Source organism: Lagopus muta, chromosome 8, assembly GCF_023343835.1.
Source record: "Lagopus muta isolate bLagMut1 chromosome 8, bLagMut1 primary, whole genome shotgun sequence".
Classification (NCBI taxonomy): domain Eukaryota; kingdom Metazoa; phylum Chordata; class Aves; order Galliformes; family Phasianidae; genus Lagopus; species Lagopus muta.
In genome coordinates, this window is record NC_064440.1 from 19650901 (window position 1) to 19669229 (window position 18329).

At 44.9% G+C, this 18329-nt stretch overlaps 1 protein-coding gene across 2 annotated transcripts in view; it reads left to right on the forward strand.

Annotated features, from left to right (window-relative positions):
* MAP3K20 (mitogen-activated protein kinase kinase kinase 20) overlaps nt 1-14090 on the forward strand; it is an 87716-nt gene extending 73626 nt beyond the window's left edge. Inside the window, exons 17-20 of one of the 2 annotated variants that reach the window (XM_048952481.1) lie at nt 5259-5375; nt 6785-6859; nt 7923-8073; nt 11534-14088. In XM_048952481.1, coding sequence (XP_048808438.1) covers nt 5259-5375; nt 6785-6859; nt 7923-8073; nt 11534-12198 — 1008 coding nt within the window. In that variant the 3' untranslated portion in view covers nt 12199-14088. Of the gene's footprint in view, nt 1-5258; nt 5376-6784; nt 6860-7922; nt 8074-11533 lie in introns of both variants that reach the window. The other variant, XM_048952480.1, reaches the window with a different exon arrangement.
* The last annotated feature ends 4239 nt before the right edge of the window (nt 14091-18329 follow it).

An 18329-nucleotide genomic window follows, 5' to 3' on the forward strand; every position in this document is an offset into this window, starting at 1 on the left:
CAAGAGTAATTGCTGTCAGTGCAGTCCGCCAAGGCAGCGGGTTGGTGGCAGTGCCAGACCTTCAGTGCAGATGTGTTTTTCCCAGAGGGTTTCATGGGCCATGCCCCGGTTCTGCAGGAGGACGTGCACAGAGGCAGTCCCATGTGAGCGGGGCCACGACGCCTGTGCTGCTCTGCTCCATTCTGTCATGTTTCCCCAGCACTGGGCGGGAGGTGCCCTCACAGCACAGTGCTTGCCGTAGGGCCCGTGCTTTCCTTGCATCCAATGGAGAAGTGCAAGGCCGTGTGCCTGCCCAGGCTGGATCCCAGTCTGCCACAGTCTGTGCCTCGCAGAGGAGCATCAGGGCTCTGGCTTTCTGGGAGACGAGCCGGTACCACCAACACACCTCTTGCTTTGTTTCTTCGTGCTGTAAGGCCATCTCTCTCACAAGGCCTTCCCTCCACCCGTGTTTTTCTCTTCCCCCATGAGTGAAAGAAACCGGCAGCGCAGCCACCTTGTCTTGCTGGAGCCTGGCTGGCAACAGCCTGCCCTGACCTGAGACATGAGCCATTGTTAAGGGTATAACACATTTACATATTTTGCAATAAAACATCAGTTATTTGCATTACTGTGTCAAGTTTTATTTGATTCTTTCACCTAAAAATGACTCATTTTCCTTTCTTGTATTTTAAAAACCAACTACTCTAAGCTTGTTTGAGAATAATCAAAAATTGCCCATTTAGCTAGAAGTCATTTTCTTTTCAAAAGGCAAATGTTATTTAATCTTTCAGCTGTTCATTGTGCCATCATAAATACTTTCTTTTCAGCACAGTTGTGGGGACTGAAATGAGCCCACTAATTGCCTCCCATTTCGACTGACATGTGGTGGTTTAGTGGAAAGAGAACACAGCGGGGAGAAGGAAATAGGAGGCTGAGAAAATGAGAGCTAATTATTTTCACTGCCTCATGTCAGGCTCTGTGTCAGCCTTGTTTTTACAAACTGGAAGGTTTAGCACTAAATAAAACAAACTGGCGTCATGTTTTTATATACTGGCAGTGTCATGGAAGCAGCTGCACATCTCAAAGACAATATAATGCCTGCATTCGCATGGACACCATCTGACAGCCACTGTGAGCCACTGCTAATGAGGATATCACAGTGGTGCCAAGTGAAAGGTGCTGAATTATGTATGATTCTTCATCAGTGCAGCAATAGTCCTGTACATCATTATGAGACATTGTTTTGCTGAAGAGATTAAAACATTCTTAGTTCCAGACCCTGCAACCTATACACGCTACAAGAGGTTATTAATGGAATTTTTAGGGAGAGTTTCTTGTGGATTTCTTTTTGGTTAAAAATATCTCATGGGACAAAGCCGTGGTGGGTCATGACACTATATATATAAAGAAGAGAAGCAAATTAACCGTAATTGTGTTATCTTCCTTTAAATCCAGAATAATAAAATATAGTGTAGCAGGGTGATACATAATGATAAATAACCCAAGTGCTGTCACTAGATGTTCAACTCTAATGCCTTTAAAACAGCAGGTTTCAGCAGCTGAGATAGATAATAGCTAAGAATGTAAAGGAGCTTCTGGGGACCTAAATCACCAACATGCTACTACTTTTAGTGCCAGCATGACCGACATTTTTTTTCATATTTGTTTCATCTCACGTTACATCTTACTTTCCTTCTAATACCCAGTTGCCTGCTACAATGGCATGGGTTTTTTTTTTTGCTTGAATCATAAAAAAAAAAAAAAAGTTTATTGCAACTGCTGATTCTGAAATGAATCCTGAACTTGGGCCTCCTTGGGAAAGGAGGTGTCATCCCAGAGAGTTTGAAGCAGTTGTTGCAGGAGACATGTTTGTTGCTTAAAGCCTGTACCTGAGCTTTTTCATTTCCCTTTCTGTTGTTTTTTTTTAACATGTTAGTACACATGGGGTTAAAAGGAGCATCGTCGCTGCACTAAGCAGGAGCCTTAATTTTCAAAGTGTTCTTATTTTCTGTTTTGAAGCTGGGAAGTGGCTCAAAATACATTTGTGATTTGCTTTTCTGCTTCTGCTATCAGTTGCACAGGTTGCCAATTTAGTAGCTTTGTCAAAACGTTATTCAGAAATGCTTTCCAACCAAAGTTGTACTGGTTGTGCCTCTGGTTACAAAAACAAAATTTTTTAACACAAAGCTGAAATTATTTATATCAAAATTGAACTGGTAAATATTGAGAGATAGTTTGATGTTTGAATTGCAAGATGCCTCGGGAAATCTCTTTGATGCATCTTGTGTAAATATATTTGTCTACAAGACATTTCAAATGAGCCATTTCCAAATTGTTTCCCTCAGTAAGGTTGTTACTAAGTGTAGCCTCAGTCCAAGAAATCTTCTGGCTCCAATTCATCAAAGATTTAAATTACATTTTCTTGGTTTTCTAGCCACATTTTTGGTTATGCAGTTGAACATCTCTCTCTTATTACCTCTCTTATTCTTTTGAAAGTAAGAACCTAAAAATCAATCAGAAAACAGGGAAATATGTCCCTTTTTGTGGTTACAAACCTAGCTTTATCTACTGTGTGTTAGAGCAGAATGGGGGGTTACAAGCTTGTAAGAAAAGCAGCCAGCCACTTCTCTTAGAAATTTCCCAAGGACCTTGATTCTGAAGTCACTGAGCTGCGTGCTTTTTCCTTCCTTTTCTTCCTTTCTTCTCTTTCTTTTTTTGTCTGTTATATCTTTTCTGTTTTTTTCTCTTTTTCTCCCAGCCTCTCCTCACTCTGTCTATTTTTATTTCTCTGTCTTCCCCCCACTCTGCTGACTCCTTTACCGTAACACAAAATGAAAGCCTTTCCGAATAAGACACAGGCTTTTGAATGACCAGAGAGCAAACATTCAGTGCCATTATTTTCTCTTTTGGTCTCTGCACAGTGTGCCTGGAGAGGACCCTGAGGAGGATGGAAGGTTTTGGGGATGGATTTTAAGGATGGGCGAGCATGTTTCTGCCTCTAAAGCCGTGGCTCAAAGCAGGGGAAGGTGGTGTTCATGCTGGGCTTGCACATCCACAGCTGCGTGGGGCAGCCTGATTTGTTCCTGCACAGAGCACTCCTGTGTGTGAGGCTGATCTGGCAAAGGGCTGGGTGCTGGCAAGTGCCCACCGCATGTTGGACCCCATATTGACAGAGTCTGTCAGCCTTGTAGATATGGGAGTTTGATTTACAGGGTTTATTGAGACAAGCTCGTGCTTTTCAGATGTGGTATGGGAGGAGCAGAAAACCCTGAGCATTGAAGGTGCAGGAGCCCTAACATAGGGCAGCAGACAGCTTTGGCACTTGGCGTGGCACCAGGCTCATGACAGGAGATCCACTAAAGTAGCTGGGTGCTACTGATTTTTGTCAACATGTTGGTCTTTACTTGTCTGAGGTGTTTTTGTCCTTAAGCACTTTGTCTTTAACCTCAGCTTAGGTCTGCAACAGAGAACTCAGGTAGCACAAAATTAGGAAATCCTATTAGAAAGTCAGGCAAGGAGAACAGTGCAGGCAGCGACAGGAGCACAGGTTGAGAGGCGAGGAGGAGTCAAAGCTGACTTCCTGCACTGCTGCAGCACAGTCACACAGCATGAACAGTCCTTGGCCGACAGCCTATGCCACGTCGTGCTGCACCCACCTTACAAGAGGCAGCCCACAGCCCAGAGCAACAGGATAGAAAAAGGCCATGTGGAGTGATACAGTCTGTGATTAGGCAATGGAGGCATGGAGCGACTTTGTACCTTTTGTGGATCACTCAGGAAAATGAAGCCAGGACTGGAAGCTGAGCTCAGTGCATGTGAGCCTCAGGCCAGTCCCCTGAGTGCCAGCCCGTGGCGGTGCTAAAACCAACTCCCATGTCCACTCTCCTCATAAAACTCGTGAGCTTTCAATGGGGACAGATGGACACACGGGGCCACGTGCTTTCATAAGCGTCATTTGTTGCCGCGATTTGGAAATGATTATACTCCAGTTTTCTTTTATCTTGGAATTGCCAATTCAGTGCCTGATTGAAAGCTTTGAGACTTCTGAGGGCTGAGCTCCTGCGTTACATTTATGAGAGATGCACGTGCAAACACTAGCAGATAATCGCATGTAGGGATGGGTATTTCTTAGGGCTGCTGTACATTTGTGTGTGCAAATAACTGCTTATGCCAGCCCTTGGCCCTGAGCGGCCATCTGTGTCCCCATTGAAGGTTTTTGCATTTTTTGAGTAACCTTGAGGAGATGACTGCCTCCTGTGAATGCCAAGATGGCAGCTGCATGGCCAGCAGCATGTGGGGGACGCTCCTGATCCTCAGGCACACTTGGAAGGGCTCTTCCTCTGCCATGGGCAGTCCCCATCCAGGATGCACAGAGATAGAGCTGCCCTGCTTGGTGCCACCCATCTTGTCCTTCAGGGAACAGACTTCTGGAGCAGCTGGACAGCATCAGATCCCAAAATCACCTGCTGTGGTCTGCAGCAAATCTGCTGTCCCCTGCAGGAACCTCCCTGGCCATTGGCCAGCGCTCAGCCCACCTGGTAGCCCTGCAGAGCCACAGCCTCTTGCAGGCTTACACCTACTCAAAGTGCTGGATTTGGTGCTCTGTTCAGCCCGTGGGATTATTTAAAGATAACTTTCACTGCTTCAGTTATTAGACTTGCTGTTTCAAAGCTGAGCTCCCTTAAAATCACTGGTGCTACTGGAGATGAGAGGAACTGAGGATGGTCAGTGCCTCACTGGGCACTCAGGATCTGAAGGAACTGAGCTGCACTAATCAGCTTATCCTCCTGCCCACTATTAGAGTGAATGTCCTAAAAGTGTTGCACACACCCTCTGGTCCTTCATTCCCAGGATCACCAGGAAGATGTCCCAAGGGCTCTGCCTGTGGCTCCAGGTGATGGCTTCCATGGGCTGTGCCTCACCACCACTGCTCATATGGACAGGCTGTGCTGCTGGGGGAAGTGCTGCCGTCCTGGGGCCCTCCAGGGGACCACTGAGGACAGTCAGACCTGCCAAGGTGTCTGCTGTCTCTCAGAGGGACCTGAGCGGGAAGTGAGCCAGAGAACCTGAGGGTTTTCCATTAACAACACTCGCTGCAAAATGTGCATATACTAAAACATGTATATATATGCTCCTTGCCTTCATCGCTGTTTCTGGTTTTATTTTTTTCCATTTACAGGGAGAACTAGGCTGGATTTGGTTAGTCTTTGTTTTTTTATACTTTGAATTTTATTTTTTGTATTCTAACAATCAAGCATTCTTTTTATTATTATTCATAGGACTGTAAATGGAAAATGTACATGGAGATGGACGGGGATGAAATTGCAATAACCTACATAAAAGATGTGACATTCAACACTAACCTACCTGATGTAGAGATTTTAAAGATGACAAAGGTATTTACAGCCTTACAGCTTTCACGAATTCACAGATCTCAAACAAAGACATTAAAATACCACAGCAGTCGACTTTTGTGCTTGCAGAAGCTCAGTCTCTTGACAGCTTTTAAATAAAATGCACATTTTAAACAGATGTGTATCATAATAAGAGTTAGCTATTTTGGTTCTCTTTTAAGCTGACAATAATGTTAACAATAGAAAAACAAGAGAAGGAACTAATTTCTGTTTTCTTGTTTTAATTCCATGTCATAGCATCATTACTCCTTTTAAAGATGAGAATGTTAAAAACTTATGCTCCTTTTCAGGAGGAGAAACTGATTTAAATGTTCCAATTTGAAACTTCACGTGATTTGTCTGGGGTTTTTTTCTTTTTCTTTTTCTTTTTTCTTTTCTCTTTTTTTGCATAGTTTTAGAACTTTTACATGCTTTTAAAACTCCCTCTTTCATGCAACGATGGGTTCCAAAGACTGAAACCTGTCAACATGTTGATCACGGGCATACAGCCCTGCACATCTGCAGTTCAGTGCCACTGGGCATTTACCCTATTTGAGTAAACCTGCCTGTAAGTATTTACCAGTTAGCATTTAGACCATAAGCAACGGAAGGTTTGTTAAAGCACAGAATGCACTGAACATTCTGTTTGCTGTTATTTTGATTGTTTTTATTAATAAGCTCTACTTAATAGAATAGTAGCTAACATCATAAATGAAAAAATATACATCTTCATTACCAGTTACCACGCTTCTCTAATGTGCACTGATTGAAATACAAAACAAAACCAAAAAAACCTCCTGAATGCCTTTAACTGTGGTTTGGTTTTTTTTTTTTTTTTTTTTTTGGCAAAATTATGGCTGTTTTTTTGCTGAAGGAAAAACTGAAAATCATTCTTTCAACAGAATTTTAGGGAAAATATGTTTTTGGCAGAAAGTATTCTTGTATTTAATGTCATAGTCAGCTAAGACTATTGTTATAGCTAAGGATTTCTTCACTGTTGGAATTTTATTGTTGTTATTATATCATTGCAAAACAGCTTTCTGTTTCATTTCCAGAAATTCCATCTTGGACATTTCCATTTTTTCATTAAAAAAAAAAGAAAAAAAGAAAAAAAGAAGAAAAGGCTTAAAGTTATATGTAGTAGTCTCCAGATACAGTAGGATTAGCACGTACTTTAGGACCTGTATTATCTATCAGGGACTGTCTCCAGGAATATTTATTGCATGTGTGTAAAACTGAAGGGCGATGCCCTCAGGAAAATATTCCATACACGTTTGTCCCATAACATTTTTAGATGTTAACAATACGGAAAAGGATGAGAAAAGGCAAAAGTTACAAGTACTTTTAGGGTGTTTCAGAGACAAGTCAGGAGATGAGGAGCACCTTATAAACCACCGCCGTGTTCTTTTCAGCCACCGTTTGTCATGGAGAAGTGGATCGTGGGGATTGAAGAACACCAGTCTGTAGAATGTATTGTTACATATGAGGTAAGTTCTAAGAAACAACAACATGTTTATCTAAGATAACCTGTATGGGAGATGTGGCGATGTCATCCCATAGCTCCGCTGTATCCTGTAATCAAGTCTCAGCACCCTGTAATTAATTGTAAAATCTAAAGTTTGGAGCAAAAGCTGAATATGATTTACAAAGACTGTGTCCTCAGGCAGCCTCCCAGGACAGCTTTTTTTCTCAAGGACGACAATTCCTTTTACTTGAAGTGTAATGTGTGCTCAGGTCACTTGGAGGCTGAGGTTTTTTTACCTTTCCAGTGAAGTGCTAATTAGGAGAGATGAGGAGCAACAGGAGAAGAAAGAGAATTCTAAGTCAAAAGTAAAAGAGGAAAACAAAATATCAAAGACAATTTAGCCATGTAAAATGACAGAAATTAGCCTTTGTAAAAAGAGCTTGCGATTGCTTACAGAAGTGATTTTATGAAGACCAATGCTGTGCCTCACAGTGAGGCTAATAATTGAGATTCCAGCTCTGTCATGGGCAAGGATTCGAGCACTGATGAAGTGATGGGGAAATCTTGCACCTTTTTTGGTTTGTCTCAGAAGTGAAGAGCAAGAGTCTTCTGTTGCTCTAGGTTTCTTTCAGCCTTTCAGAATTGCAGGCAGCACGGCTCCTGTAACTGAAGAGCTTGATACTCCAAACAAGCAAATCTGGAGTGTTACCTTGCAAAAATACCTATTTAGTACTACCTCTTTTAGCAGAAGGTGCTGCCTATCTGGTCTTCACATTATACGACAAGTAAAATACTCTTTGTATTTGTAGAGGAAGGCTTTCAGATCTTTCCTCCACATGGTACATGAATTGGAACACTTATTCACTGCCACATTTTTAGCATAATCATAAAATACCAGCCAAAATTATCTACTCTAAAAATACTTGAGAACTGGCTAAGTGGTTTTGCAAAACAAAGTCTATTCAGAGTGCTGCTGCCACCCAGGCACTAGTGGAAGTTCCCAGGCAGGAGAGCTTAGTTGGTTGTGTGTTGCTATGTCCTCACATGCCTTGTGTCCTTACGTGTGTTGTGTCCTTTTTGAGCAGAGCGACGTTCGAGCTCCCAAATCCACCAGGCACGTCCAAGCTATCTGCTGGAGCAAGGTGAAAGCACAGGATGAGGTCAAGGCGGTGCAGCTTATGATACAGACCTCGCTCCCCAACTCAGAGGGGCATTCACGGAGCAGGTCTGACTCAAGTAAGTCGCTACGTGTGAACTGCCTGCCTCTATTGCTGGCATGGGCAAAGTGTTTATGTGGAGAATAGCAACAAGACAATGCTATTATTCCCGTCTAACAGCAGAGCACCATCTTGCAGCATCAGCTAGCATTGTGGTCCCTGTGACATCTTCATGGTCACATGCAGGAGCACCCTGGCATGTAAGGATGACTTATCTTAAAAGCTAAAAGTTAGGTAGTGACACATTTTATATCACAGTGTGATTTAAGGATGAGTGATCTGCATGTTTCTATAGAAAGTATGCTGGAAATAGTCCAGGGCAATTAGCTACAAATCCGTGGTATACTGTAAATCACTTGCAGTAGCTTATCAGTAGCTCAGATCCTCCTGCTCCAAAACCCCCAGTACTTCACATCTTCCAGTATTGAGAGAACCACAAAGCTGCACCAGTGCAGGGCTGACACCATGTGTCTGAGTCCACCAGCAAGGTGGGACTTGTCAGCAAGGATGCGATCATATAGCAGTGCATCTAATCAGCTTTGGGACTGGACTGAGAGCATAGGCAGGATACTGTAATTATCTGTGTAACATATCTGTGCCATAGAGGAAGATGTGTTTCTCAACCAGGATTTCAGGAAGGCATCTGCTGAGAAAGGAGACAATCTCTTACATCTCTTCCCTCCATCTGTTGGGAAATACAGTTTTCTACAGTCTTTTTGGGAACCTGGCAAGCCAGTGTTTTCAGTAGGTTTTTCTGCTTTCTCTCCTTGCAATCCAAACTCACCAAAAGTGCTGTGGTCAGTTCTTTCCTCCTGCTGCTGGCTACCCAGCACGCAGACAGCTTTGAACAAATGTCTCAGATACGAGCAGACCCAAAACGTGTTCTTGATGGCTGTAAAGAGGAGTGGAAATCTTCCCACTGAATTCTTTTTCCACAGCTCTGCCTGCCCATTCTGGTCTGCCCTGACTCCATTCTGGCTTCTCCTGGAACAGGGCTTTGGAAAAGGTTCTATGCATCTTAAAGAAGTTACTCTTTTTGTACAGGTGTTTGTTAGCCAAAGTGGTGGGTTTTTTTAATTTTTTTTTTTCCTGATTCAGTTCACAGTAGCACTGTAGAAATACATGGGCTGGAACAAGTCAGTGGAATTTCCTCAATCACGTGGCACTACTGCTGCATCTGGAGCAGTGACCTTGTGAATTGAGCACTGGTGGTTTAACAGATACATTTAAAATGGGTGCTCATATTCCTAAGTAATCTATCAATGTGCAGAACAACTGTGTTTTGTAATGCATGTGGGATGCAGCATGTCCTGAAAGACGTTTTCACTGCAGATCAGCTCTGGTGATCCAGGTCTTGGGCTGATGAGCCATACAGCCATACCCAAGTGTGGTGTTGTATCTTCACAGGTTGGCTCTGCTGCAGTAAGCCAAGCTGCTTTCATTTTTTTGTGGCAAGCGGTGGGAGAGCTTGTCTGTCCCTCTGGCACATGGAGGAGTTGCACGAAGCCACTAATGTATTGTCTGCACCCAAGTGAATAGGCACAGTTCAGAGGAAATATGTTACCAGCCAGCGTGAAAGCTGCGCCTCAGCTCTAGCAAATCTCCTGGCCTGTCTTCTTTACCAGATCACCTACCCCAGGTTTAAAACAACACCAAATCCAAGCACAAAGGTAAGGGTAATAATACCTGTGTAAGAGGCTAAAATAACTGGCAGTGAAGGTGCTGCCCATGCAGGTTATTGTGTGGAGCATTTAATTCAGCATGCAGAACTGGTGGCTCAGAGACCTCATGAGGGAGAAGACCCCAGCCTACGAGAGGACTGGGCCTATGGCCCGTCCCACAGCTGGTGCTGGCTGATCCTCACTGGGCAGCTGCTCTCTAGACAGGGCACTGGAGGGAGCTGGTCCCACAGGGTGTGTGGTTGCACCCTGAGAGCTGGTGGCACCAAGGTATTCAAGTCCTGAGCCAGCTGCTTTCAGATTTATGAGGTCTGTGTTTTACATCCAGAGTTTTTGTAGCAAGAAATAGGGAAATGGTAGAGGAGGCTGTCTGAAAAATGCATTCGAATCAGCATGCATATTTCTTTTGAAACAATGAATTTCAAGGAGGTTAGGAAACAGAGAAGTTGATTCCCACCTTTTTGTGAAAGGAGGTTCATCTCAGTGCAGTCAGAGCTCTTTGCTGTGGCAGCGTCAGACCTGCACTTTGATAGGAAAGACGATTTCCTTTTGACATATTTGACATTAAGTTGAAGTGACTGAAATCTCCGGAGACTCCAGCAAAGTCTAGGGGAAGGAGGAATGGAAGAGATCATCCACTATATCCTAAGAAGGAGCAATCCTAGCAAGGACAAAGCCACTACCAGCTCCCACAGAATTCTGCTGGCAGATGCAGCACTGCCATGGGAGAGAGGGGCTTACAGCAGAGGATCTCTCTCTGGTATCTTCAAAAGATGAGAGAGGAGCTGGGGTCCTCTGCTGCAGGTAATAAAATCTTGTTTGTGTTTATCCTGCTGCAAACTGCTAGGGCCACACTTTTCTGTTAGAGTGACATAACCATTTTTTAAGGAAAATCACTCAGATTTCTTTAGAGCAAAATTACATAAGCTACGCTTTATGCCTGAAGCTGGATGGAGGCTGTGGGGTGCAGCTAGGTCTTAGTAATGGTTATGTGAAATGTGTTGACTTCTGAATTTGTAATGATAATAAGAAACGAAGTGGCTCTGGCTGTTGTGGTGAGAAAATGGAAAGAGAGAGGGTGAGTCTGGCTAGGGTTTGCACCACCTCCACCACTGTGAAGGGCATGGCCAGTGCTGGCTGGGAGCAACACAGGCTGCAGCTGTGGTGCTGGCACCAGCAGGTGCCCATGTTGTGCCTGCTCTGGAGGTCTGCAGGATCTTTTGTTGTGGAATCTGAGGAGGAATCTGCTGAGACTCTGGGGAAAAAAAGAGTTTACCATCTCTGGGAGAAGGGGCAGGCAACTCAGAAAGAGTACAGGAATGCTGCTAAGGTATAATTTTAATTAGGGGAGACCTTATCACTTTCTACGGTGACCTGAAAAGAGGTTGTAGCGGGGTGGGGGTCAGCCTCTTCTCCCAGCTAACAGTGACAGGAGGAGAGGGAACGGCCTTAAATTGTGCCAGGGGAGGTTCAGGTTTGAAACTAGGAAAAATTTCTTCTCAAAAGGAGTGGTGAGGTATTGGAACAGGCTGTCCAGGCAAGCGGTAGATTCACCTTCTCTGGAGGTGTTCAGAAAAAGAGTAGATGTGGCACTTGGGAATGTGGTTGAGTGGGCATTGGTGATGGGTTGATGCTTGGACTAGATGATCTCAGTGGTCTTTTTCAACCATTATGATTCTACGATTCTGCAATCTGTAGAGGTTTATCAGAGAGAGAAAACCTAACTCACCCCGTATCTGAACCAGAATGTATTTTCCCAGCAATTCACACAACGCTCACCTTGTTTCATTTCCCTGCCAGGCATCGACAGCCAGTGGATGCAGACGCTGCGCATGCACCAGATAGCCAAAGCCATTTCCCTGCAGCACGGCCATCCGCACAGCCCCACCACCATCTCACACTACCTGCCCTACCTGCAGAGCCAGGACTCCTACGCCGCTGCTGTGAGGCGGACACGCGGGCCCATCAGTTACCACTACACCTCCATCAGCCACTCCAGGAACTCCTCTCCCCTCTCGCACAGTTTGGTGAGAAACCTGTCGAACCTACACCTCAACTCAAAGGGCAGCAGCACTTCCAGCACAGCATCGGACACCGCTTCAGAGAGGGACAGGTCCACGGGCAAGGCCAGGCACAGCGGCAACTCCCGCAGCTCCTCTGATGGGCGGCGCAGCGGGACGAGCTCCCCGGTGCCCCCCAGGTCCTCGGGCAGGGCCGGCAGGACTGCCTCCTTGCCCCCGGCCCACGAGCAACGCAGGTATCCCCGCAACTCCCCCCAGCCCAAGGCCATCCCGGGCATGCCGCTGCAGGGGGACAGCGAGCCCAGAAGAAGCGAAGGGGAGGGCAGGGTGAGCGAGGGGGGGTGGATAAAGGTGCAGCACGTGAAGAAGCCCCACAGGCAGAGCACCGGCAAGCAGGGTAAGGAAAGGCCCAAGGGCAGCTGGCGGGGCCGAAGGACGTTCTAACGTGGGGAGCAGCCGTGAGCTGCGATGGAGCCAGCTTTCCTCTTATTCCACTGAACATTGAACTGGGAGATGACACATGCTTCTGCTCGACGTGCTCCAGCTCTCGGCGCACTGCACTGAAGCCATGACTCTACCTCGCTGGGCTGGCTGCACCGCTCTGCATGCAGCTGGCTGGTGGGCACCTGGAAGGAGCCTGCCCTCAGCAACGAGACTTCTTCCCTCCCAGTACTGATGGATTTAATATGGTTGCCTCCCCTCCCTTTGGCTGCTCGTGTTCTTAGCAGACTGGATGTGCACTAATTTGCTTAATATTTCAAAAATAAAATTAGTAATACACAGCCATGCGCTGTAACAAAAACCTCTCCTTTTCATCTACAGAGGAGTTGTGCTGCTAACTCTCTTGTCACCTCTGGCTCTGAGCACTGTTTCTACACATTTTATTCACTCTGCTTCTGCCAAGGCCATAGGAAAAGGTAATATTTTGGTCAGACCATCACAGTCTCAAAAAGCAGAAGCACACACATGTTTTTCTTCAGGCCCACTCTGGTAACTTCACTTCCCCACTTCCAGCCATCCATCCCCAATCAGGAATTTCTCACCTCTCTCTTTGTTAAAACCCAGACACCGGGTATCTGACACTGCAGAGCAGACGCTGCGACACATACAGTTGTCGTAATCAGAAGGATAAAAAAAAAATAGGCTTTATGCTTTTAGAAAAAAAAGAAAAAGAGAGGGAGAACAAGGCACTGCCTTTATAATGGATAGATCCATCCCCTCTGAGGTCTGTGATAATGTTTATCCCTGGGCAGCAGGCATTTTTTAATTGAATTTTTAAATGTGGCCAGGCTGTGCTGCTTTTGTCTTTCAGTCTTCAGGCAGTAAAGACAAGGTCAGCAAAGTTTGTGATTAATGTGGTCTATAGCTCCACTGAGAACAAAGGCACAGCCGTAGACTCACTTGTCTTCAGAAAGTTCCTTGTTGGCCTTTTCACTCCAAGTTGATTTCACACAATTAAACAGGGAAAAAAAGTTAGGATTTCCCAAGATGCAAGAGGGAAAAAAAGAATGAAACAGATAAAGGAAGCTGAACCCAATGCAACACATGGTACCCTCTGAAAGCCAAGAAACTGTAAATTAGACATGCCTTTGAGTGAGGTACAAGACACCATCAGTGCCAAGCGATGCTCACTGGCATGAAACTGTGAGCACTGCTGGAGGAGCTGCCAGCACATCACCCCTGATGAGCCCCCGTCACCACTGCCCCCTCACTGCATTGTCAAAAGGGCACATGCTAGGGCTGTTCCGAAAGTAACGCCTCTTTCTTTAGTACGTTGGCCCACAACAACAGGCAGCTGAGGTTGAACCTTCCTGCGTCTGTTGTAGTCTCCATGTAAATAAATCAGAGGCATTACTTTTGGAGTGACCTCCATACATCCCCTGCTCTACACAGATGCCAAACAGGGCCATGTGCTGCTCACCATCCTCTGGTTCTCACCAGCCCCTTTTAACAACTGGGCCAGCAGAAATCCTAGAAAGAAACTGTAAGAGTTCGGAAGGGTGCGTTCCTCTTGCAGGGTGATGAAGACAGCGGTGTAGTTACACAACAGGGCCCTACCCAGTAGGCATCAAGGCAGTGGCAATTCAAGATCTATTGTCTGCTTGTGGTTGATTGTCAAGATGTCCAGAAGGACTGCTCTGCTGTTTGTAAGCAATTTAATGCTGTGCCTAATTTTAATCTGCAGTGTACTGTCTGTCCACATCTGTTGTATTAAAGTGTTCATTAGCATTTAAAGGAGGAGCGGATGGTATTGATCACTCCTTTTAACATTAAACAATCATGCAATAGTGACTGATTAGGAATCCTCTTGTTGTTTCAGAATTGGTGGTCAAAGCAAGAGTAACTGATCTTGTGGAGAAAAAAAATAATCTTATTATTCAGTGCATGCCCTAAACCATGGCAACAAAGCTCTTCTTGTATTAAAAAAGCAATAAATACATAATTCAGTGGCAAACAATTTTTAAATCCCTAAAAATCCTCATATTGAAATATATTTACATACAGTTCCTGCTTCAAATGTGGAAACTTTCTTTAGTTTTAATTGTAAAAAATTCACTTCATATCTTCTGTATACAGTCTTCTCCTTAAACTTGCTCAGGTGAAAATTTCATAACAAAATCTCATTTTCCATCTCATTTTTATCACTCTCACCATATCTAGTCCCTAACTTGGTAATAATTCATTATACAGCAAATGTGCCCACTTTTTCACCCCCAGTACTTTGTGAAACTGAGGAATTTATATCCATGTTTTACCACCGCACAGCCACTGCTGGCTGAAAGGCCACACAGCAATATGGAAAATCAGAATATCTTGGCGATATACACCCCAGCAAATCTCTGCTCTTTACAAAGGAGCCATACTGTTTTTTTTTTCTAATTATTTATTCATTTATTGATTTGTGTATCATAAATCTGTCAAAACCAAGCATATTTAAGTACTGGTAAGTCTAGAATCGCACACTAGGAATGGAACACCCTGCCCTCCTGTTCACCAGCATGGCTGACCCTACAAGTGGCAAAACCTATTGCTGCGATAGAGACAATCCTTGTTTTCCCAGCTCTCCTTTCCCTAGGTCTTCATATCTCTGTGTATAGATGTTGCTGTGTTCCTAGTCCCCGTGAGGTATCTGCATTTTCCCTTTCCAGAGTGTAAAATGCAATTACAAGAGTTACAAGAAGCCAGCTCTGGGACTTCTTCTGGCTTGGATTATGAAAAATAGAGAATTCAAGAAGGCAAATGCAAAACTGGATGTCCAAAGCGAGTGAATATCTGCATCCAGTAGGGAGCATGTTTACTAAGTCAGATACAAATTTTCTTCTTTACTTATTTCATGAATGTGTGAGGTTGTGACACGGGATCTGCTTCTTCACTTGGTAACATGACTCTCCTGGGAGACACAACTGTTGCCATCCTTGCACTCAGCAAGCCCCACACACCCTATTTCCATGGATCTCCGCTCCTCACTTGTGTGAGTAGTAACAACACACCAAAACTGGTTCTCTAGGTCCTGACAAATTTGGACAGGCCAACAAGATAGCTGCAGTCACAGCCCTTTGAACCCAGCATCATCTGCTTTCTAAAGAAAATATTAGCTAATGTATTTTCACCTCTTCCTATCCTGCTCCCACTGAATGCTTTCTGGCAGCTGGTGATGTCTGAGTGCAATGCCCCTCTCCTTGGTCACGCACCACGGTCCCGTGCGCTCGCCATGTGCTTGCTGAGCCCATTTAAGGAGAAAGATTGCCCAAAGCCTCTGTGCCTCCTCCACTGCTCCCCAAACTATATTCCTCTCCAAGTGGACCCCATGCTAATGGGGACCAAACTCCGAGCATTTTAGGACTTAATGCAAACGTTCTGCCAAGAATACTGGGCCGTGTGTCAAAGATGAGCACTTGAATTTTTTGACTGTGCTAGCGAGTGCACTTTGACCTAAATATTATTCTCATTACTACTTTAGGCTGGGAAAGACAGGCAGTTGCTTTTGTAATTGTGGGGGGAAAAAAAAACAAACCGGAAGACCTCCTGACATCTTGCATCACTTAAAATGGAGCCAAATAGCTGTGCTAGCTCTGCAAATTACATCTGACAGCATTATTTTCTGTATATGTTTCCACCATATAAGGGTTTTTTACATAATTTTCTTATCTAATGAAGTGGCAACGCTTGGCAGTTCAAGCCAGTCTGTTGCGAAAAGTGAGAGGTTATGGAGGAGAAGTCTATTATGGCAATAACACTAATAAGGGTCTGCCAAGATCCTGTTTTTACACAGGGCATTGGGATGATCCTCTCAGAGGACGGCAGCAGCAGGGGGTGGCAGACAGCCCCAAGGGTCAGTACCTCCTCTGAGAAACCCCATGGGATGGTCCTGTAGGTGACGCTGCACAACAGAGCAGCTTCATGCACCTGAGGCTCAACGTACAGATTTCTTGCCCTGCCTCAGCAAGAAAGGTCAGTGCTCCTGCAGCAGAGACAGGGCATTTTCCTTGTGCTGTGAGAAAGCACATGAAGGACATGAACCCTGGGGGGCTTCCTGCCTGCCCCCACCCCGCCTATCCGCTCTGCCCTCCTGGCGGCTGGTGGAGGCAACACAAATCAGCCCTCACAGTAAAATGTATATAAAAGGGCAGAAAAACAGAGTGCAGAGAGCAATTTTTATTACTTCCTGATGGCCTCCTGTTTCCCACCATTATGCATTTGCAGAACATTTTGTAAGCAATTTCTTTATGATGTGACTTAATCTATTCTTGTTTTCAAAGGGAAATATAAATCGAAGCCCAAGAGTGAAAGGGCTGGGATCTCGAGCTTTCAAAAGTGGTCTCTGCATATCAACAGCAGCCAGGTTTTTTTTTATCAACCTTTTTTTTTCAATGCATTTTGTAGAATGGCTACAGGATACTCAAATGAGTGTTGTAATTACGCTCCATAATGTGCATCACAATGCCCTAGGCTCCAAACGATTCGCTGCGATGTGTACTTGGAATAATCATTAAGATTTCTGTCAGAGCTGACCACATTTCAGCTGTTCTCTAAGGGCACTGATGAATGCAGGCTCCTAGAGGCATTTATCAACATGTACTTTTCCTCTCGCTGGGCTGCAGTTATTCCTTTGGCTTTCTTTTCTCTTATTCTTTCTATTTTTATGGCCTCAGCAGTCTGGGTCAAAGAAACACACTGTCAAATAGGACCAGACGTGGCCACCTTCAATTCAGCAGGCAGGACCTGTCTGCACCCAGCCTGTGCTACCAAGGAAATTGCAGCAAAGCACAAGGAGATATGAATTAAAAAGCAAAAAATATTTTTTTCCTTGCAGAGAAAAAAAGGGGAAAAAGATACTAATTGCACTGTGGAGGTATTTTGTGGAGCAGCGGCCTTGGCTATGAACCAATTATCCATGCTAAATTCCAGTTCAGAGCACAATGCCAAGGCGAAAAATCACTTCCTAAAAAACTACGTCCAGCAAACATGTGGAGGTCCAATTACAATGAAGTCCACAGAAGCAGCCACCCTCCTTTCTCTGGGTGGCAGCCAATGATAGGGGAGCTGGCGGTGCACCTCATGCATCCTGTACAGAGCAGTAGCCACTGCAGGGCAGCAGCTGAGCAAATGCACGTGCCTGATCAGATCTTTTACAGAAACACACCTTTCACAAGAGAGGAAAACAATTAGTGCATGTTATAGGTTACCGATTTACAATTTACATCATAAATCGAGCCCTGATTATTTTAATGCAAGACGTTTTTAGCTTCATTTTGTGGCACTAACGGTTTTACTAACACACTATAATTTGCTTGGATGAAGAGGTGATTGGACAGCTCTTAGAGAAATTTTTAATTACTGTCATTAGTGGCTGCAATCTTATTCTTTTCTACGGAGCCAAGATACGTGTTATTGCTTTGTGCCACAGGTACTCTGCGGTCATGAGAATCTCTACTCTCCCCTTCTGCTGAAGGAGTAGAACACGAGGACCAAGAAGCCAAGGGGACAGAGGTGTCCAGCAAGCACGCAGAGGTCTTGGTGTAAATCTACAAAAGCAGCCATCCTCCTGCACCTGTGTAACAGCAAGCATCCTTTTGGGGCTGCAGGAGCTCAGCACGTCCATTTATTTCCCTGTCTCACCAAGCAGGGCTGCAGCCCCTCTGCCAAACGGCTTTCCCAGCTCCCAGCCACTTTCCCCGCAAAGTCCCTGCTTGGGCCAATACATTTTAAAGCTGTCTGATTACATACGTGGCTTGGACAACACTGTTTCCATGAAGCATTAATTGGGAAATAAGCTGCACTCTGAAGCACAGGCTAGCCCCACAACATTTTACATGTTATTGATGGTTATTTTCTAGTAAAATCCTGACTCTCCAGGCTCAGAATGTCAACAAGAGCTGCTGCCACTGAGAAACCATATGGTATTTGTGATTTTTTTTCTGGAAGGAGCAGAGCCCGTGGCTACTTAGAACATGTCTTTGGCTGCTTGGATGCTGCCTGGGTGGCCATTCCAGGGAGCGCCCCCAGCTTTGTGCTCTGTGCAGGTAAGGCTGTAATTACAGGCTGACTGAAAGCGGAGCTGCTTTCGCACGGGG